The following is a 22966-nucleotide window of genomic DNA, read 5'->3' on the forward strand; positions in this document are numbered from 1 at the left end:
TTCGGATCTCTGCCAACTGCATTCATGTCCTCAGTTAATAAGAGTCAAAATACTCAAATAAGATAGATAGATAGATAGATAGATAGATAGATAGATAGATAGATAGATAGATAGATAGATAGATAGATAGATAGATAGATGTTGTAAACAGGAATTATTTACTGTTATTACACGTGTATTTTGAAATACACTATTCCCGAAACATGTAAACGTTACAAATGTATGCCCCCACCAAAATGCACCAAATAAAATGTTATATTTTTGCCCAATGCATAGAAGATTAATTGTGATTGTTGGTTAAACAGCATGCTCGTGTATGACTGAATTATTTGACATGTAAACCATAGGCTGAAATTTAAATAATGATTATTTTTTCTAAAGTTGTATCAGATAAACACATTTTCAATAACTTTGTTAGGACAATCTACAATAAACATTTGCTATGACTATTGTCCTCTGGGTATTTACAGCTTATAATGGTGTTTATTCGACTTCTGCCACAGTTTATGCATTATAACACGGGAAATAAACAAGGGTCATGGTATTGAAGCGACAGAGTGCTTGCTCTGTTACCTTACCTGCAAAATAATGCCTGCACTAACCAATCAAATTAAACCATTGAGACGAACTGCCATTTTCAATACCAACCCGTGCCAATCAACAGACATCTAGCCAATTAACTTCCTTCTTTGGCGTCACGTGCCAAATGGGTAGCTGAGCTCTCATTGGGCGTCGTAGCACTGCCTCCAGAGTTCATTTATGTGCAGGGAGTGAGTGATTGACTTTATCAGTCCAAGGACATCATTCGTCTGGAAAGGGGGGGAAGTTTGATCCTCTTTCTCACGGATCCCAGTCACGGGAGTTTTTCTCTCTGCTGTGTAAGCGAAGGATTGTTTTTTTGTTGTTTTGTTTTTCTACTTTTAAATTCTTCTTTGCCGTTTCAACGCACTGAAATCGGGTTCCCGTTATTCGAGGTTAGAGTGAGCTCTACTAACCTGGAGTTTCAGTTTAATTTAATTTAATTTCGTTATAAATTCGCTTGAGCCCAATGACTATGCTCCTTGACAGCGGTCCGCAGTTCCCATCGCTAGGAGTGGGGGGTTTCGGAACACCGCGACACCATGAGATAGGGAACAGAGACCCAGGTTTGGGACTCAATCCCTTCGCTGATTCATCCCACTCTGCAGCTTTCAAACTCAGCCCGGTGGCTCACGATATAGCCTCCAGTCAGACTTCAGCTTTTACCCCGCAAGCCAGTGGATATGCAGCTGCCCTGGGACACCATCACGGCGGACAGGTGGGTTCGTACGGCGGTGGACCGTTCAATTCAACCCGGGACTTTCTATTCAGAAACCGTGGCGTTGGAGAGTCCGCTGCATCGAGTGCCCAGCATGGGATCTTTGCCGCTTCTGCGGGGAGCCTGCATGGACCCCCTGGAATCTCCGATAACCCAGGACATCTGTTGTTTTCAGGGCTCCATGACCAGGGCGTGAGCCATACTTCGCCAAGCGGACATGTAGTCAACAGTCAAATGCATCTTGGTTTACGCGGGGACATTTTTGGAAGACCCGACCCATACCGTCCGGTCGCCAGCCCTCGGACAGACCCCTATGGCGCTCAGCTCCACAACTACAACCACCCAATGGGAATGAATATGGGGATGAATGTGCCAACACACCACGGTCCTGGGGCCTTCTTTAGATACATGAGGCAACCCATAAAGCAAGAAATGTCCTGTAAATGGATAGATGAGAACCAGATGAACCGACCCAAAAAGACTTGCGAAAGGACTTTCAGCACAATGCACGAGATGGTGACGCACGTCTCCATGGAACACGTTGGCGGCCCCGAGCAAAGTAACCACATTTGCTTCTGGGAGGATTGCCCGAGAGAGGGGAAATCTTTTAAGGCCAAGTACAAACTCGTGAACCACATTCGAGTGCACACTGGAGAGAAACCATTCCCCTGTCCATTCCCTGGTTGTGGAAAAATATTCGCCAGGTCGGAAAATTTGAAAATTCACAAAAGAACACACACAGGTAATTTACTTTTCTCATGTTTGCTGACAAAAAGCCACACGTTTACGTTGCCTATCCATATACCACTATTTTCGTTTTGCAGTAGGCCTATTGCATTGGAAAGAGAATAGGCATATTGTGGAGAGATTGTTGCATTTTATAGCTTAATGCAAGAGTGAAGGCCGCAATTTGGCTTCTAGTTTAGACTGGGATAGATAACAAATATGTTGGAACGAAAATATCCATAATATTATTTTATGCAATGAAGATTGCATTTGTTGAAGGAATTGATAGCCTCATTTAGGCCTATCTCAATATATATTAAATGTGCATATTTTGACGTTGGCATGTGTGGACATATTTCTCTATTAGAGAAGCTATTCTGCACGCTCTCGAGGTGTTGATCGAGTTGTGTGTGTATTAAGAGAGAGATGGACACATACTTTCTCAAAACTAAAGTGTGAGTGAAGTAGCCTAACTACATTAGGATGGACTCCCTTTTTTTGCTGGGCTATAGGCTACTCCATCCTACAAATCAGTGCAGCAGTTGGGTAGTAGCATTGTAGCCTAGGCAAACACACTTCGACAAAGCATACAACCATTGTCTAATATCAAAGTACATACTACATCAAACCCTACAATAGCATTCACTGCACGTTGTTGTGTAACTTAACAAATGTAGGCCTGTATTGAACACATGCATGCTATTGCTATTCACAGGGCAGACTTCATCAATGGTGAACAAGCCAGCAGAACATCTCTCCTCAAGAGCATGTTGAGTTTGCATATGTCGTGGTGGTAGGCTAATCAATCTACTGTGTATAGGGGTTAATTCATTGTGTTTCTTCCATCTTGCAGGTGAGAAGCCGTTTAAGTGCGAATTTGACGGCTGTGATAGACGCTTCGCCAACAGCAGTGACAGGAAAAAGCACATGCACGTGCACACTTCTGACAAGCCATACATCTGCAAAGTGTGCGACAAGTCCTACACGCACCCCAGCTCTCTCAGGAAACACATGAAGGTAATTAACGTGTTAATTACACCTTAAACACATTAATCAATTGACCCAGCCTGGCTAATCAAAGCATCAGCCCCAAAACAGCATCATACTCAGCTGAAAGTTTTCACTGCTATTTCACTAGGTTGGAGTGTAGTATAATGTTAATTTCCCAAATATTACTACTTACTAGGAGGCTAAGTTTGATAAGCAAATTACGCTGCAAGCCTGCAATATAATAGCAATTTGATAGATCAAAGGGTCAATTGTAAATAGCTTGTGTTGAGTGTGTATCAGTGGGTAACATATTCAACGTTCTTCTCCAAGCTATAGGCCTATATATATATATCAATATATCATAGGTAACTCCTCATGTATTTATTATTATTATTATTATTATTATTATTATTACAGGTACACGAGTCTCAAGGTTCTGAGTCCTCTCCAGCAGCAAGTTCTGGATATGAGTCGTCCACACCACCAGTTCTGGTGTCAGCGAACACTGAAGACCCAACAAAAACACCACCGTCAGCCGTGCAAAACACATCTGGGCACAGCGATGCAGGACTGCCACCCAACTTTAATGAATGGTACGTTTGAAGTCAGAAGCAAGCTCTCATGTGGACCAAGAGGTTTTAGGTTTTAAGGAAACCTTAAAAAGTACTCACACCAAGGTGTACACAAAATGGGATTGGAACAACACGAGGAGATGAGAGCAAGCCAGTAGCAGGCCTCGTCCTTTCTCAGGATTCGAAATTTGACTTTTATTCCGAGTTCGAAGAAAACAAATAAATCATAAATAATGAAATAATACTTTCTAAGAATTAAAAAAACATGTTTTTTTCCTTTTTTAGTTTACAGATTTCAGATAATTATTTTATTTTTCATTTTATGTATTTTCTCAAATTTTTATTTAAAAAATAAAGGAAAATTAAGAATATTTCACGGTGTTTTGTATAACGGTGACACACTACTGTCGCCTTTCAATTGATTGTTAAAACTTCAGACAGTCTTAAGAAACGTGCCAAAGTCTTTGTCTTGAACTTGAACAAAAAATAAATCATAAATAAATATATACTCGTGAATGTATTTCCTTGTTTGATGGGGTCGAATCTGTTGTCAATGTCTGTTTTCAGGTGGAGAAATGTGGTATTAGGTTACGATTGTTACCGTTAAATATAACGTTGCCTTTTGTTAATAACATTGTAAATACATATCCATGATGCCATATTTATCAATTTGTAATTTAATTATGGGTATAAGTTCTGAAACTTAAATGATATTTATGGAAATGTTTTCTAACAAGACTGTACAGTTTTGGGTCATAACCAGCTAGCATTAAACAACTATGATCAACTATAAAGCTCCAATATTGCGATTGTATCTTTTTTTTAACCAATACATGTGTCTTATTTGGATCTACGATATAGTCTATATAAATATTATGGATTAGTCTATATGATGCTGATTTTTCCATCACTTATTGTTTAGCTTGTGAGAGAGACCATTGACATGTCAATCATCAATTCTGTAAATCTGAATTGTAATCAATTGAGGTAGCAAACTATATAAAACGGTTCTGTCGATATCCTTTTGGTCAAATTAACTTTTTTGTGTATTTGACTTTTATAGAATCAGAGAGTAGAGTTCATTTGTAGCATAATTTCAGATTCGAAAGATCCATCAGCCATTGACAGATGTTATACCTAGTTAATTCATGACTTCCAAACCAAGGTGACAGTATTTTGAGTATTTCAAATTCGGGTCAAATACCCAAACATATGAGCCAGTATTGGCAGTCCTTTATAGTTCCAACAATGTCTATGTGCAAGTATGTTTAAATGTGTGCATCGGCAACAATGGAACTGTCACAACACAGTATCTTCAAAATAAAAGTTTTTTTGTCTGTCAGCTTGCATTGTTTTAAATGTAATTATTCTGTGTAACTAAGCGTGTTATTTGTTATAAGTACTGTGGTGTTGCATATAGAGCAGTTTGATTACACATTTGCTTGTGTGAATAACCTGTCGAGAAAACATTTTTGTGTGAATTAAGTCTAAGGAATACTAATAGATATAGGCTATGTGGGTTGGGGAAAATATGTTCAGTGGCACAAAGAGTTACAGCATTTCATTGTAACCTATTTTCAAGAATTTAATCTTATGCATACCACAAAATATATTGTGCTTATGAGAACGATTTCAGACCACCAGCACTACTTTTAAAACAAAGTGTAAAAACAGTACCTCGTACGTGACAGTGATATATAAAATACGTTTATTTAAATAATTTAAGGAATATATGTTTTATATACTATTTTCTATACATTAATTTAAAATAAATACTTTTTTCTAATTCCCACAACCCTTATGCCCCATGGCCTGAAGTCGGAGCACATTTCTGATGTAGAAACGCAGCTAGAATGTGATGTTGTAACACTTTCTGGGAGAAATGGGTCACACTCCAAGTTATTCCTGAAAAGCAAAATGTTTTACTGATGAACTGTGTCACTGTGCCACAATCGAGGCAAACGATGATACAACAGCAAGCCTATTCCTTATTTAGCGGGAAGAGACAAAGGTTCCTTGTACAACTTAAAGTAGGCTATCGTTCGTTGGATTGTTTGTTTTACCAACTATTTATGAAGAAATGTGAAAATAAATTTTTGACTGAAATTAAAAAATTATGAAAACTAACGAACTGCGACGTTTATCATTCTTTGTCATTGTTGTATTAGCCTATACTCTCTGCTAAGATCATACAGAAATTACATTTGTCTTTGAGAGTCGGCACTTCACTTGAACTTGACACTGAGGAAGGCGCCATTTTAGCATCTTGTTTCTGGGAAGATGGACTGGAAAAGTTATCGACTGTAGGCTACTTGGTGCTTTCTAGGAGGTGCGATTGGACAAAACATACGCCATGTGTGAATGAAAGTGCCACTTAAATGGGATCACAACGTGAGAACTAACAAACTAACAACTACTAAAAAGTAAGCCAAGAGAGTGAGGCAAATGAGGACATGAGTTAGCAGGAAAGTATCGTCATTCAGCCTATTAGGCTACTCAGGCTGCCAAAAGTAACCACTGAGCACCACGTCAGTCGTTTTACGCATGCGTGCTGAGTGCTGCTGCCAATGTATGGACAACTACAGCGGAAAATCGTTTTGAGAAACGTTGTTGTAGCCTATAATCGAGGAGTCTCATGAAATATTAATTGTATGTAGGCTACTCTACAAATATTAAATAATATCAATCTATTAAACTAAAATATAAGTGAATTAAAATAAGTCATAATGCTAAACAATTGATATGCATTAGCCTAGCAAAAACCCTTGAAAAAATATATGTTTACCAACTGGTCGCCTAATCCTCAGTAATCATGGGGGAGACATAGAAGCCTATCATGTTTGAATCATGATTTAACTTTACTCAGTGATGATTGTAGGCTATGATTGTAAATGAATGCTGTATAGCTATAAGACTTCATATTTACAACACAGTATTTTGGGACCTACCCCCACAGACTCTACCCCCACTTCCAGCCCTGCCCTACCCCCATCTTCACATATAAACAGATTTAAGACTGTATTTAAATTCCGTTTACCCTCCTCTTGCACAAACGCGCTCTTGTATTTCACCAGGACATTTTTTTTCTTACCCATGCCAGGACATTTTTTTTCTTACCCATGCAGTTCAAGTTCTAGCGGACCCCATGACGTCAAAAAATGGGATAGGCTTTCCCTACGAGTGGCTCTGTGAAACAACGCTCACGAAAGCTGAGCCACGCATTGATGATGGCATATCGGAAGAAAAGCCTAAATAATACATTATTCAGACGAATACAACCTAATACAAGCCGATAACTCCTAGCATAATCGTGTTTTGAGATGAGAAAACGAAGTGTAGGCCTATATCCACAAGAAAAACATGAAAGGCTCCTTTCTGAGGATTCTCAATGGGATTAGAAAGCACTGGCAGTCACGTGGTAGGAGATGTGTAGCGGTTGTCTGACAGTGGTGTTTGTGAATACAGCAGTAGGCTCTATGTATGTGAATAGCATTAATATGAAGTGTTCATTCATCTTGACATATGGACGGGAATATATTTGGAACTATAGAACAGCTTTGGCACCGCACAAAACAATCTATCCACGACTAGCGCTCACAGTCACAGATGTGCTCTCATCATATCTGGAGTAGCCTATAGTCAGCTATACTCAAACCTATATCATCATCTATAATCAAACCTCTTCCCAACTGGCAAAGTCTGCACAAACTGTTACGGGTATAGTACGTTTACATGCATACTAATAATTCGATATTAAACTGATTATGGCAGAAGACCGAGTACGGCAATAGTCATGTATGGCAATAGTCACCTTACTTTGCTTATCTTAATAGGCGTAAAGTCAAAATCGAAGTAAGCATACGCCGATTAAAACACCTGGTTTTCTGAGCAATCTTTCGAATTATTAGATAATGTTCCAGCGGTGTAATTGATCTACGCATGTGCTAGCACCAGCGGAGCGAGCCTCCCTCTTTAGCGCGAGTGAAGTGAGTTCGAAACAACTGAATGTATGCGTTTTAGAAGTAGTTTTCACATACAAACTTTATATGTCAGAACTCAGCATCAAATATGCTTTCCAAAAATGACATGGTCACTGTGGTAGAATGTTTATTTTGATTGGCGATTTTCTGCATTTATCAGGTGGCCTGATTTCGGAAGTTCTTCTTGCAAAGCATGTAAACGTTTTAATCCAACTATTATATTAATCTGACTATCCACAATAATGGCATTATTGCGTGCATGTAACCGTTGGTGTTGGGGTCTCTGAGTGATACAATAACATAGTTCAAGTGGTCAAAAAAATAGGCCTGCTATGTAGGCTAGTTGGGCCAAATCTTAAACTGGTCTTTTTCTTAACTCAATTCAAATCTAAAATTACGCAAGGCACTCAAGGCCTATGTTTTCTTCTGACAAAATTAAATTTAACAAAAATAATAATGTAATTGGCCACTAAGTTGTAAATTATTGATTAGGCCTACTAAGCTCTTATTGAGTGATGCTGTGAACATGAATAAAAACCAGTAAGAGAGGCCCCTTCACAATAACACAACAAAATGTAGTGTTAAAACTTTGAATAGTCTGCCGTTTATAATAAAAATAAAATAAACTGTTCATATAGTTTCTTAAACTTCTCAAGTCAGTGGAATGACTTGATATCTTTGGACACTATTACGCACATGCGTAATTAGCTCCTTATAACCTCGGGTTTAGTACTAGTTTTAAATGCTACGCATTGCAACAATCAAAGTAACACTTCATAATATCCTTAGCATTTGCATACAGACTAACAATCATCAGCGAATTACCTAACTATGCACGACCATCATTATAACCTGTTTATCAATTACCGATGCTTATTTCACCTGCAGATCGAAGCCTGTTGAATATGCATAGGTATTCACTGAGCACGGTAATCCAGGATGTGTGCCGTTAAATATTTTCTCGGACGTGTTACATGGCTTTTGTGATGGTAACGACGTGGCACAATGGCATTGTTATGTACTTCAATGATTCGTTGACTATTTAGAAATATTTAAATTTCCAATCTATTTAAGTTATCGGAAAACATTTAATTTGCAATGTTAAGTCAGTGCCTTTAGTAATGGGAAACTATTTGCATGTTACAAAACATGAATTAACTCGATACAGGTATTATTGAAAGCAAACTCTGTCACTTGAAATCATTCATAAACGATTCAGCACAACAAACACAACAACACTAGGTCTATACTTTCACACGCACATACAACCACATTTAAGATAGGCCTACATCAACGCTTGAAGTTCATGCAGATAAGATTTTGTTTGGACATTTTCAGATAATTTAGCTTGACAAGCTCCATATAAAACTGATAAACAAAATAAAGAAAAACCTAATTAAACGTTTTGTTGATCCTCTCATTGCTTCTCGTGTTAGGCCAACTGGACATAACACGTCATTATGCAATGGCACACAAAGATTTAAACTCAATAGCATAGTAGACTGTTCTCAAGATTCCAGCTCATGGTGTCATCATACTGTCATTAATTCAATATTTCAATTAAGCCCCAAAAGAATGTTTCCATTGCAAAACGGGCGCAAACGTATGATTATCAATTAGGTTGTCCAACAAGAGACAGTCTTAATTCCCGAACATCTGGGAGGGTGTCAGTGTCTTGATGACTTCCTCTTCCGCGCAGGCCTGGCAGTCACCGCTAACAGGTCCCCGGAGTGGAAGTTGACGTGCTCTACTCGGCAAAGCAGATGTTCAGCTATGTATATGGTGAAGTGCGTTTGTCTTTTGACAGATATATTTTCAACACTTGTGAGAGGTGTTAAGTGAGCAATTCACCATTTTTATACGTGCCATGCCATCGCCGAAAACCACTCCAAGCCGAATTACCCCCGTGCCCCCGTAACTCATCACCTGAAGACGTCTCTGGTGGGAGAGAGGCCAACTTTCTGCCTGGTCTCTCATATGATTTCAAATAGACAATGGTATTTATATTTAATTCTTGAATATGGTTATACACATCACACGTTTTTTTCTATGCATGAGCCTATACAATCAATAAGCCTAACAACAAGCTAAAGATAGCCTACAGGCCTAATCATTATGCCCTGTTGAAAATGCCATAACCGCATCTCCATCAATCTCCCATATCTTTACGCATGTGTCGGATCTTGCCAGTTTTCTTAAATTAATGTCGTGTATTTAATTGAGTTTAGCTCAGGTTGTAACGCAGGTCTGCTCTTTGCAAATATGATAGTTTTCAGCTGTTGTCTCAACCCGCATGGGACAAAGTTGTGTTTCAACAAAGTTTGCACCTGAAAGCCGCCCGTCTTTTGTAATTGGGCAGCAAGGATACCCCACTGTGGCAGTGTCCCGCCTGGGGGAATGGGTAACAGCAGATCTCTGCACTCCCGCCTACCTCAGCTTTTAAAAATGAATATCTAGGACAATGCTTGTTAATGTCTTTCATTTGAAACGGTGAATTGGAAGTGGGGGTTCCAAAGTCTTTCCATTAAGACCTGGAAATACTGCCAACGGCCCAACGTAACTTGCACGCGAGTTAGAGGATGTTTGAATGGGAAGATAAAAGTTAACAATTTGGGCAATGGAAACGTATGACATAGCTGTCAACATCCCTACTAGCGTGTGCCCACCAACGTTCCAGTTACACAATGTGGCGCGCCACATGATCAACGCAAATTCCCGCGGGGTTTTATGATTATGAACATGATGAGGCGGCACAATTCGCTCTCCACGAACTGACTAATGAGTTAACTCAATTTCAATTCACAAAATAATGAGCATATGAATCTACGAATATAATAATATTTTCACAGATTTATCCAAACTATGACACAGAATATCTAGGAATGTGAGAAATAACCACCGATCTAATACCATTTACATTTCTGTCATGGAGCTGTCAATCAGAGCAAAACTGTTTCAAGACAGCTGGAACTATGGTTGCATAATAGTTTCGTGCAATATGCTCAATAGTTTTTGCGCATTCCATACAGTTGCCCCCTGCATCTCCATCCGGTTAATCCAGTAGATGCGTATGTCTGCTCTTCTCGACAGCCTTTCCCCCCTGTACAATTCCTATCACATAACACAACACACTGTAAACAAATTATTTTGGTTTGAATTTGTTTAGGCATACTCTGGTTGTTGTGGAATATCTAATCACCTTAAAATATTTCTGGGATGGCTTAGATAGTTATCTCCGCAAACTGGCAAGTTATGAACAAAGGTTGAATCAGTTGTTAATATTCCCTATCGTTCTTTCAACATGCAATACTGTCGTCTTCTATGAAAACAAACATCATTTAAGAACTTTAAACCTCTACAATATGTCTGACACAGGTTAGCTTAAGTCAAATAATTCAGCAGACTTTGCTTATGTATCGGGTCTAGAAATCCCAAATATAAGAATCATGCCTGACATTTGTAAAATTATCCCCTGTGGCAGTTTTCAGTTTCCCTGCAAGGCAGTAATATGTTTATATGTATAAAATGAGATAATAAAAACACATTTGTCCATAACTCATATCATTTTACAGTGAAAACAGTGATCTCCATTTCACCCACACAAATCCGTTATCCAAATACCATAGCCTACTTCACACTTGGATCATACATTTAATTACATTATTTCCTTAAAATTAAATTAATTGTATGATCAGGGGAAATTAGTATAATGTGAACTTTTATGACCCATGATCCACATGGATGAACCCCCCTTATAATACCATAATACCAAATAACAGAATGCTATTGCATAGCCAACAAATGTTCCACTTGAACTTTAAATGTCCAGGAAAACATAGGTAACACACCATGTATACATTGAGGCATCACCATAAGCAAATACATGAAGGCCACAGAGAGAGAGGTGTAGCAAAAGGGGATGGAACAGAGACAAGGACTAGCTGACAGAGAGGGGAAAGGTCAACAGACAAACTGTTCCATCACCTCTTCTCTTCCAGGGCCATGGGTGGTAACAGTGGACTAGAGAGAGCATGACAAAGTGGCAACATCATATGATCACAGTTGGGGCTAAAGTCTTGCCATGGGCATCGGACCCCTTGCACCAGTACATGAGAAGGCCAGAAGGGAAAGACCTCAATGAGTAAAACAGTACCTCACAGCTCCACACATCCCAGGGAGTCAGAACATGGGGTAAGAGACGAGGCCTCAGGGAGCATCATCACAGCTCTGGTGCAGAACCTGTATTTAAGGAGTAGGAGAACGGATATCTTTACACAAGTGTTGATGCCTGCAATACAGACGCAGGTTGACATGTATTGTCATGAATCTTGCCCTGGAGGCAGAACTGAGCGATTTCCACTAGATGGGCCAGCTGCAAAGTCAAAATTGTATATATCATTACAATTGATGAAAACAAACATGTGCTTTTCGGTCTTAATTTAAGGTTAGGGTTAAGCATGAGGATTAGCAGTGTGGTTAAGGTTAGGGTTAAGGTTAGGTTTAAAATCCGATTTTATGACTTTGTGGCTGTGCCAGCTAGTGACGACTCTGCAGAGCTGTCTCCAGGGCAAGATTCGTGACAATAAATGCCAACCTGCAGTACAGATGTCAGGGCTAAAGCACTCAAATATTCAACAAATGTATATGGTAGTGAGACATTCTGCTCCCTATGATTGCAGCTGATATAACACTGCTTTCCACATCTCCAAATTTGATTCTCCCACTGCGCCTTTCGGCCCAAACAATAAGGCCAGGGTTATATTTTCCCTGTAAATAAATAACACCTATTATTTCATTGTCTGTCGGTTTAGTATCTTAGTGAATTATCACTGTTCCCATGTCGTTCCAGACTTCACGTCCCCTCGCTACAACCGAGCATACAGTATTCAAAATCAATTTTCACCTGGGAACCTCCACGCTATGATGGAAAAGCATTTGTGCTATTGCCATTAACGTCTACTGGACACTATGGTTATTATATGTTATGGTCTTAGTTGCCACTACGGCAGCACCATGATAAAGACAGGTGTGGTACTAGGCCTGGAGACGGAGGGGGGACAGGTAGTAGGGCCTGGTGAGAGGGGGATGTGGGGGTTGGGGAGCCAGGTGCTGGTGGAAAATGCCAGACTATTGCTGAAGCGACCTCATGCCAGGATAATGCAAGGGCCATAGGTGTCCCCGAGTCAATCCAAACCCTCATGCTGATAGTCTTTCAATGCCTCTCCAGTAATTACTTTTCCCTGTTTCAATTCTCCTCTGGACAAGCCCTGGGAGAAAAAAAGAGAGGACATCTTTTGTTTTCAGCTTTTCAATGCACAGCCGTTACATGGCATGTTTTAGCATTTCTTATTTATTGGAAAGTGCAAATTGTGGTTCTCACTTGGATTATTGGTCACGAACATTTAGAGTGTTTTTGTTGTTGTTGTGCAACTAAAAAAGTGTGAGGCTAAATGTAAACCTGGAATATATCATACATGTAATTGTGATAAAATAACCAACAACATTATGAAGTTTATATTTTATTCAGATACTACTTTACTCAATAGGTTTGACTGAAAGTGACATTTTTTACTTAAAAATGGCTTTGTGATCGGCAACATTTCTCATTTCCTACATATTATACACTTGCCTATTCACTGATTCTGAGACAAGGGACACCTTTGAAATATGTACATGATATTCCCTCAGTTAAAAAGCAATATTTCCAAATATTTCCATATATGTCTTAGAGAAATTCTATCCATACCTAGGTATGACTACCTATGACATATATATTTTGGGAGCTTCTCTCTCCAAATGTTCCACTTCTCGCCTTGAAAGTACCTCATAACAATAAAATAGCATTTGACAGTCTGAAATGGTTGAAATTAGTTTTTGTTTTTCCCTTTGTGATTTTATTATTTACATATGGGTTGTTATGTTATCATAATAACCATGAGTTTGAAATATATTCTCATTAAAAGAAGGCGATGTATTATTTATATTATTATTTATATTATTATTGTCTTATTAATTAGAGCTATATCAATCAAGGCTGGATAGGCCTATAATAAATCAAATACATGGGTTTTTACTGCTCTTCCCGAACAAAATAAGTAGGCATAAAAACACAATTACAAAAACTAAACGGTATTACCATTGGTCGTATATGTTCTCAATAATGTGCAATAAAAGCACAGGAAAGTTTAATGTCAAAATATAGGCTGTCAATGTTTCAGATGATAGCTCCCTAATGCAGCCGAACAATACTCACAAAAAGAAACTGTGCAGCCAGTGCTTTGTGTTATTAACGATTCACTTGGCATGTCCCTGAAAGGCTCAGGCGAAATGAATGTCTAGGAAACCCCAATTTCCCGTTAAAAACTACTCATGTGCAGCCTGGTAGTGTGCAGCTGTGGGCAAATTGTATACAACTCCAGTCATTTCAAGTTGATAAGCTTAAAGAATTTGCGCACTTAGTTTTACATGAGATAAAAATGGCCGCATGTTGACAATAAGATCCATGTCGCCCGTTACTACAAATTATACAAATATCACATAAAACTCTTCCTTACGTGTTGTTTAACTAGTCAAAATGTTGGCAATGTGGGCTATTCAGCGTTTCAATAGGCCCAAAGAAGAGGAATGAGGCAACATCATTGCGCATTCCCGATCCAATGAAGGATTGCTGTTAATTCATTTCTCTGAAAAAATAAACAGAATGTATCGTATTCATTTTACCCTAGTATGTACAGTGGGGGAAAAAAGTATTTAGTCAGCCACCAATTGTGCAAGTTCTCCCACTTAAAAAGATGAGAGAGGCCTGTAATTTTCATCATAGGTACACGTCAACTATGACAGACAAATTGAGAAAAAAAAATCCAGAAAATCCCATTGTAGGATTTTTAATGAATTTATTTGCAAATTATGGTGGAAAATAAGTATTTGGTCACCTACAAACAAGCAAGATTTCTGGCTCTCACAGACCTGTAACTTCTTCTTTAAGAGGCTCCTCTGTCCTCCACTCGTTACCTGTATTAATGGCACCTGTTTGAACTTGTTATCAGTATAAAAGACACCTGTCCACAACCTCAAACAGTCACACTCCAAATTTCACAATGGCCAAGACCAAAGAGCTGTCAAAGGACACCAGAAACTAAATTGTAGACCTGCACCAGGCTGGGAAGACTGAATCTGCAATAGGTAAGCAGCTTGGTTTGAAGAAATCAACTGTGGGAGCAATTATTAGGAAATGGAAGACATACAAGACCACTGATAATCTCCCTCGATCTGGGGCTCCACGCAAGATCTCACCCCGTGGGGTCAAAATGATCACAAGAACGGTGAGCAAAAATCCCAGAACCACACGGGGGACCTAGTGAATGACCTGCAGAGAGCTGGGACCAAAGTAACAAAGCCAACCATCAGTAACACACTACGCCGCCAGGGACTCAAATCCTGCAATGCGAGACGTGTCCCCCTGCTTAAGGCAGTACATGTCCAGGCCCGTCTGAAGTGCATTTGGATGATCCAGAAGAGGATTGGGAGAATGTCATATGGTCAGATGAAACCAAAATATAACTTTTTGGTAAAAACTCAACTCGTCATGTTTGGAGGACAAAGAATGCTGAGTTGCATCCAAAGAACACCATACCTACTGTGAAGCATGGGGTTGGAAACATCATGCTTTGGGGCTGTTTTTCTGCAAAGGGACCAGGACGACTGATCCGTGTAAAGGAAAGAATGAATGGGGCCATGTATCGTGAGATTTTGAGTGAAACCCTCCTTCCATCAGCAAGGGCATTGAAGATGAAACGTGGCTGGGTCTTTCAGCATGACAATGATCCCAAACACACCGCCCGGGCAACGAAGGAGTGGCTTCGTAAGAAGCATTTCAAGGTCCTGGAGTGGCCTAGCCAGTCTCCAGATCTCAACCCCCATAGAAAATCTTTGGAGGGAGTTGAAAGTCTGTGTTGCCCTAGCGACAGCCCCAAAACATCACTGCTCTAGAGGAGATCTGCATGGAGGAATGGGCCAAAATACCAGCAACGGTGTGTGAAAACCTTGTGAAGACTTACAGAAAACGTTTGACCTGTGTCATTGCCAACAAACGGTATATAACAAAGTATTGAGAAACTTTTGTTATTGACCAAATACTTATTTTCCACCATCATATGCCAATAAATTCATTAAAAATCCTACAATGTGATTTTCTGGAATTTTTTTTCTCATTTTGTCTGTCATAGTTGACGTGTACCTATGATGAAAATTACAGGCCTCTCTCATCTTTTTAAGTGGGAGAACTTGCACAATTGGTGGCTGACTAAATACTTTTTTTCCCCACTGTATAACACCCAGAACAGTGCTGCAGTTTAGAGTGAGAAATGTAGTGCCGTCTGCACAGTTTGTATTCATTCTTGCCTGATATCAATAATGTATCGCCTCTCCTGTCTGCCTATTACATTTAATATGCCGTCGTTCATGCATTAGAAATGATACGTTGACAGAGATGAAGGGGGAGGCAAACTTCTGCTGGTGTAAAAGTGATATTGTAAGACCTTACTTTGTCTTATGTGGCCCTACTGTACTAAACATTAAGGGCCATGTTCACACCTCTCCAGGAAATGTGGTTTGACATGCATGGTTCAATGGATATGACCAATGAAAATGAATCTCTGCAACAACCAAATGGTATATCACACAAATGTGATGCTTTGTTTGTACAATACTTAACGAATGACACACTCCAAATGTACACCAGCTAACACAACATAAGACAACTGTACACCATGCATTGTGATAAAACTGTAGTCTACACGGCAAACAGCTCCCTAACCATTGCTTGAAGAATAATAGGTCTATGTGTGTCTGTCCAAATTTCTGATAGTGTGCCTGCCGAATACTCAGTTTAATATACCTTGTCTAGAAAATGATTTTTTAGTGTATTACCTAAATAAGGTGAAATCTGGGGCATGCAGACACTAGTAGACTGGTTGTCAGAGTCATTGAAGTGTGAAATTGCAACACCAGACAGCCGGCATAAAAGCTCCGAAGGGGGCTAATGTCCCTGCTACATTCACAGACATTTTTTCTAATGCCCCCCCCCCAAAAAAAAGAAGAAAAAATACAGATTTATGCACTAGTCAGTTTTGTCATTGTTTTCCCAGATTTTATGTCTGTCTTTCTCAGGTTTTGGTGCTTTCTATATGTCAATTTTGTTATTTCATTAAGATTCACTAACGAGATGATGACCCTGAGTTCTCTTTGTTAAGGGGAAATACTATGAGGAGTGGATAGACCCCCCCCCCATCAGCCACCAGCCACCAGCAGCCTGAAATGTCACAGGAGGAAGAGACAGAACAATTACAATTAATAACTGTGAGCAGCTCTGTTTCCACTTCACCCCACCCAGCTAACACACCCAATCACACACTGCACACATGCATGTGGCTTGTGCACACACACACACACACACACACACACACACACACACACACACACACACACACACACACACACACACACACACACACGTACAGACAGGTGTTGAAGGAACCATGTTCTAAGAGAAAAATCAACAGAAGCGTTTGGTTTGTTGGCCTTGGCCATTCCGAAGTTCATTCTAGGTGGTATCACTTCTTTCAGATCATTCTAGTATCATTACACACCAAAGAGGCACCAAATATCTCTGACTCTTCCCTTAACACTCCCTCTGGTGCAAAACGTAACCTCTCTCAGAGCTGAGGTCACTGTTCTGGTGGTCTGGACTCCCCAGTCACTGGACCAGTTCCTCCTACCAACACAACTCCCTAACAGCTTGGACTTTATCATCTCTATAGTCCACTTCAAAGGCCTTCTATTTTTCAAAGAAATACGTTTTTTTTGGAGGGGTCTGTTCAATGCTGGAAACATGTTGATCACATGACTGCCTCGCCTGGTTCACCAACTACATCTCAGATAGAGTTCAATGTGTCAAATCGGAGGGCCTGTTGTCTGGACCTATGGCAGTCTCTATGGGGGTGCCACAGGGTTCAATTCTTGGGCCGACTCTTTTCTCCGTGTATATCAATGATGTCGCTCTTGCTGCTGGTGACTCTCAGATCCACCTCTACGCAGACGACACCATTTTGTATACATCTGGCCCTTCATTGGACACTGTGTTAACAAACCTCCAAACGAGCTTCAATGCCATACAACACTCCTTCAGTAGCCTCCAACTGCTCTTAAACACTAGTAAAACTAAATGCATGCTCTTCAATCGAACGCTGCTGGCACCCGCCCACCCGACTAGAATCACCACTTTCGACGGGTCTGACCTAGAGTATGTGGACAACTACAAATACCTAGGTGTCTGGTTAGACTGTAAACTCTCCTTCCAGAATCACATTAGGAATCTCCAATCCAAAGTTAAATCTAGAATCGGCTTCCTATTTCGCAACAAAGCCTCCTTCACTCATGCTGCCAAACATGCCCTCGTAAAACTGACTATCCTACCGATCCTTGACTTCGGCGATGTCATTTACAAAATAGCCTCCAACACTCTACTCAGCAAATTGAATGTAGTCTATCACAGTGCCATCCGTTTTGTCTCCAAAGCCCCATACACTACCCACCACTGTGACCTGTACGCTCTTGTTGGCTGGTCCTCACTACATGTTCGTCGTCAAACCCACTGGCTCCAGGCCATCTATAAATCACTGCTAGGCAAATCCCCGCCTTATCTTAGCTCATTGGTCACCATAGCAGCACCCACCCGTAGTCTGCGCTCCAACAGGTATATCTCACTGGTCATTCCAAAAGCCAACACCTCCTTTGGCCGCCATTCCTTCCAGTTCTCTGCTGCCAATGACTGGAATGAATTGCAAAAATCTCTGAAGCTGGAGACTCCTATCTCCCTCACTAACTTTAAGCATCAGTTGTCAGAGCACCTTACCGATCACTGCACCTGTACACAGCCCATCTGAAATTAGCCCACCCAACTACCTCATCCTCTATATTGTTATTTATTTTGCTCTTTTGCACCCCAGTATCTCTATTTGCACATAATCTCTTGCACATCTAGCATTCCAGTGTTAATACTAATTGTAATTATTTTGCACTATAGCCTATTTATTGCCTTACCTCCATAACTTGCTAAATTTGCACACACTGTATATATATTTTCTGTTGTATTTTTTGACTTTATGTTTTTTTTACCCCATATGTAACTCTGTGTTGTTGTTTTTATCGCACTGCTTTGCTTTATCTTGGCCAGGTCGCAGTTGTAAATGAGAACTTGTTCTCAACTGGCTTACCTGGTTAAATAAAGGTTAAATAAAAAAATAAAATAAAAAACAGCGTGATTGATTGGCATGTTTCACGGCCCAATCAGAATCATTCACCTTTTTAGGAAAGAGTTGAATGTCAGCCAAGAAAAAACTTGATGTGGAGCTGAAAAGTCCAACTGTGACCTGGACTAGATTAATCCAAAACACCCGGTCATAGAGCAGAGAGAATGTAACCTCTGGGGCAGAAACACATCCAATGTTTTCATAAACTATACAGAGTCATAGAGAATGTTTGCTGGTCTAAAGATGATGCAAGACAAAGACAAACACGATATGTGTCCAAACTACGCCTGAAACTAAAGTCGCAGAGTGCTTTAACCTAATGAGAGGCCTTCTATTGGCTTCTCCAAAAGTTACAATGCAGATAAGCAATCTCGATAAGGAGACATTTCCGAGTTAATACAACATTGCTAATCACGAGACATTCGGGTTATATATTGTTTTGATGAAGGCTTCCATTGGCAGCAGCGGCAGACAGACTTTTGGCTAAGTATAGGAGGATAGTAGACAGACAGACAGCCCAAGCGGTTTAGCCTTGTTTAAAATTATTAATCCACTTCTAATTCCAGCTGGCCCCTTGAGAGAGGGACCCCTATCCAAAAAATCAGCCCATTCATTGTGAGGTCTGGCAGAAGGGGGCGACTGGGCGTATTTTTCCTGCTCCAATCAGTTTCTAGTTGTCCAGAGATTTAAAAAAGAAGCCCAAGCCTTGGCTCGACGGGGGAAGTAACAGAATCATTAATTCTCCATTCATTTCCTAAATAAAATAAATACCAACTCAACCCAGAGCCATAAATAAGAGCATGAGACAGAAGCAACAAGTATGAAGTGACAAGTATTTCTGCATCCCAGAATTTAAACTGTTAATGTCGGGCACACATGGGTGCTCTTAATCTAGCAGCTTAGAAGTGATTGGAAGTGATATCTCGACTGATTGTGCGAGACAAAACACTGTAAGGGCAAAGTAGAAGAGAATTTGATTGAAGCTGTAGACTGATACAAGCGTCTTTTACAAGCTTCCTGCATCTGGCAATGATAAAGACACCTCTGCCTGTGAACAGAGCAGTCAGTCAGTTCCCCATGCCTCCAACCCAACAACCCAACAATCCAACAACCCAACACAGCCACAATCCAACTCCAGGCAGCTACAACCAACAATCATCATTTAAAAGGGCTACCACAGCTAACTGCCAACCTCACAGAGTTACCATACCCCTCACTATGCACCCCCGTTCCCCAGTCTGAGGGAACTACGGCTAACCTCTGAGGGGGATCCCACACTGTCACTTCCAATGTAAATATGACACAATATATACAGTGCATTCGGAAGGTATTCAGACCCCTTGACTTTTTCCACATTTTGTTACCTTACATCCTTATTATAAAATTGATAAAATTATTTTTTTCCTCATCAATCTACACACAATACCCCATAATGACAAAGCGAAAACAGATTTTTAGATTTTTTTTCCAAATGTATTACAAATAAAAAACAGAAATACTTTATTTACATAAGTATTTAGAACCTTTTCTATGAGACTCCAAATTGAGCTCAGGTGCATCCTGTTTCAATTGATCATCCTTGAGATGTTTCTACAACTTGATTGTCCACCTGTGGTAAATTCAATTGATTGGACATGATTTGGAAAGGCACACATCTGTCTATCTAAGGTCCCATGGTTGACAGTGCATGTCAGAGCAAAAACCAAGCCATGAGGTCAAAGGAATTGTCCGTAGAGCTCCAAGACAGGATAGAGTCGCGGCACAGATCTGGGGAAGGGTACCAAAAAATGTCAGCAGCATTGAAGGTCCCCAAGAACACAGTGGCCTCCATAATTCTGAAATGGAATAAGTTTGGAGCCACCAAGACTCTTCCTAGGGCTGTCCGCCCGGCCAAACTGAGCAATCGGGGGAGAAAGGCCTTGGACAGAGAGGTGACCAAGAACCTGATGGTCACTCTGACAGAGCTCCAGAGTTCCTCTGTGGAGATGGGAGTACCTTCCAGAAGGACACCTTCCTGCAGCACTCCACCAATCAGGCCTTTATGGTAGAGTGGCCAGACGGAAGCCACTCCTCAGTAAAAGGAACATGACAGCCCTCTTGGAGTTTGCCAAATGGCACCTAAAGGACTCTCAGACCATGAGTAACAAGATTCTCAGGTCTGATGAAACCAAGATTGAACTCTTTGGCCTGCATGCCAAGCGTCATGTCTGGAGGAAACCTGGCACCATCCCTACGGGGAAGCATGGTGGTGGCAGCATCATGTTGTGGAGATGTTTTTCAGTGGCAGGGACTGGGAGACTAGTCAGGATCGAGGAAGAGATGAACGGAGCAAAGTACAGAGAGATCCTTGATGAAAACCTGCTCCAGTGCTCAGGACCTCAGACTGGGGCGAAGGTTCACCTTCCAACAGGACAACGACCCTAAGCACACAGCCAAGACAATGCAGGAATGGCTTCTCTGAATGTCCTTGAGTGGCCCAGCCAGAGCCCGGACTTGAACACGATCGAACATCTCTGGAGAGACCTGAAAATAGCTGTGCAGCGATGCTCCCCATCCAACCTGACAGCACTTGAGATGATCTGCAGAGAAGAATGGGATAAACTCCCCAAATACAGGTGTGCCAAGCTTGTAGCGTCATAACCAAATAGACTTGAGGCTGTAATCGCTGCCAAAGGTGCTTCAACAAAGTAATGAGTAAAGGGTCTGAATACTTATGTAAATGTGATATTTCAGTTTGGATTTCTTTATACATGTGCAAAAATTTCTAAAAACCTGTTTTTGCTTTGTCATTATGGGGTATTGTGTGTAGATTGATGAGGGGGGGAAACAATTTAATCCATTTTAGAATAAGGCTGTAACGTAACAAAATGTGGAAAAAGTTAAGGGGTCTGAATACTTTTCGAATGCACTGTGAATATTGTAGACACCTCTGACTTTCTCACCTCATATACCCGTAGGGCTCATTCTTGGACAATATATGGACCTTCGGGCCGAGCAACGCAGGTATGAATGGTGATGAGTTGGAGGGTGGGGGTTCGTGTGACATGGATGAGTGAACATGGCGGATCCTGTAGCATAACTCCTCCCTTCCCCTCTCCCCCTTTACCTCCCAACATGGCCCCCGATGTCTGCTTCTCATTATGGCTGTCTTTGTCAGCATGACGGCCTTTCATATCTCTCTATCTCGGCATCCACTGCTTGGTCATTTACCATACATTCAGCCTTCAGACATCAGTCACGTCCCACACAGACACACACGTGCACAAATACACACACTACACACACACACAAATCCACCCACACCGGCTATTCTGACAGAAAATTGGACCCAATTAAAAGTAAATCGAAGGCGGAGAAGTAAAGAGCATTTTAATATCCCATGCTTTTAATTATTTTCATTTGGCTTTCATCATTTTTTTCCCCATTCTCTCTCTTTCCCACTCTCTCGCCATGGCTCTATCTTTCAGAATGATTTTTGAGTGCTGCTAGATTGACAGAAGAAATAGATTGTTGTGGAGATACTGATTATTTAATGAATTATTTATTATTTTAAAAGTTGCTGGGTGGTGATGTTCCCTCACTGTTCCAGTTGATGGAAAATTACAGGCTGGTGCGACAGTGAGTGACATCTGAACAGAAGTGTCGGGGCAGGGGGTGGGCCATGCCCACTGAACCATCCAAATGTGCCCATGCCCTTAATGCCACAGCAACGGCGCCTCCCCAACCAGGCCTCTGCTTGTATTTCCTATCATTTCCCCTGAACAAAAGTGTCATATTAATCATGGGCGCCCGTTTCTCTCCACCTCTCACTCTGTTATTGTTGCCATCCTAATAGTCAAGTCTCAAGCTAAAATGACAATCAATTCACCTCAGCATGAGCCCAGAAACATCCAGTACTGTGAACATAGCCCCCTAAAAACCATCCTGAATTTAGCAAGCCTTCATCAAAATGATCTGTCCCTAAAACCAATAACTAGGCCACCGAGAGTGGTCTGGGAGCCCTGTGTCATTATTGATTTGACATGTTAATGAATAATTCATTTTCAGTGGCTGGCATCAGCTGTGGCCACTGTTTATTAGTGCTGGGGTGGG

General features: G+C 40.7%; 1 protein-coding gene and 1 long non-coding RNA gene across 2 annotated transcripts in view; one reads left to right on the forward strand and one right to left on the reverse strand.

Annotated features, from left to right (window-relative positions):
- Window positions 1–770: 770 nt before the first annotated feature.
- On the forward strand, window positions 771–5712 carry LOC121532195 (zinc finger protein ZIC 3). The gene is made up of 3 exons (XM_041837980.2): window positions 771–2039; window positions 2877–3040; window positions 3431–5712. The coding sequence occupies exons 1-3, from the start codon at window positions 1049–1051 to the stop codon at window positions 3614–3616; spliced, it is 1341 nt and encodes a 446-aa protein (XP_041693914.1). The 5' UTR covers window positions 771–1048; the 3' UTR covers window positions 3617–5712.
- A 5629-nt stretch (window positions 5713–11341) lies between these two features.
- Window positions 11342–22966, reverse strand: part of LOC121536604 — a 51112-nt gene continuing 39487 nt past the window's right edge. The window contains exon 3 of the long non-coding RNA XR_005994886.2: window positions 11342–11804. This is a non-coding gene — a long non-coding RNA (uncharacterized LOC121536604). The remainder of the gene's footprint in view (window positions 11805–22966) is intronic.

This window comes from Coregonus clupeaformis, chromosome 2 (genome assembly GCF_020615455.1).
Source record: "Coregonus clupeaformis isolate EN_2021a chromosome 2, ASM2061545v1, whole genome shotgun sequence".
Taxonomy (NCBI): Eukaryota; Metazoa; Chordata; class Actinopteri; order Salmoniformes; family Salmonidae; genus Coregonus; species Coregonus clupeaformis.

Excerpts from the sequence above, each read along its gene's own strand:
- LOC121532195 (XM_041837980.2), top strand. The coding sequence starts at position 1,049 with ATGACTATGCTCCTTGACAGCGGTCCGCAGTTCCCATCGCTAGGAGTG. Across the intron at positions 2,040-2,876 it reads TCACAAAAGAACACACACAG|GTGAGAAGCCGTTTAAGTGC; the intron begins GTAATTTACTTT and ends TCCATCTTGCAG. Across the intron at positions 3,041-3,430 it reads CTCTCAGGAAACACATGAAG|GTACACGAGTCTCAAGGTTC; the intron begins GTAATTAACGTG and ends TTATTATTACAG.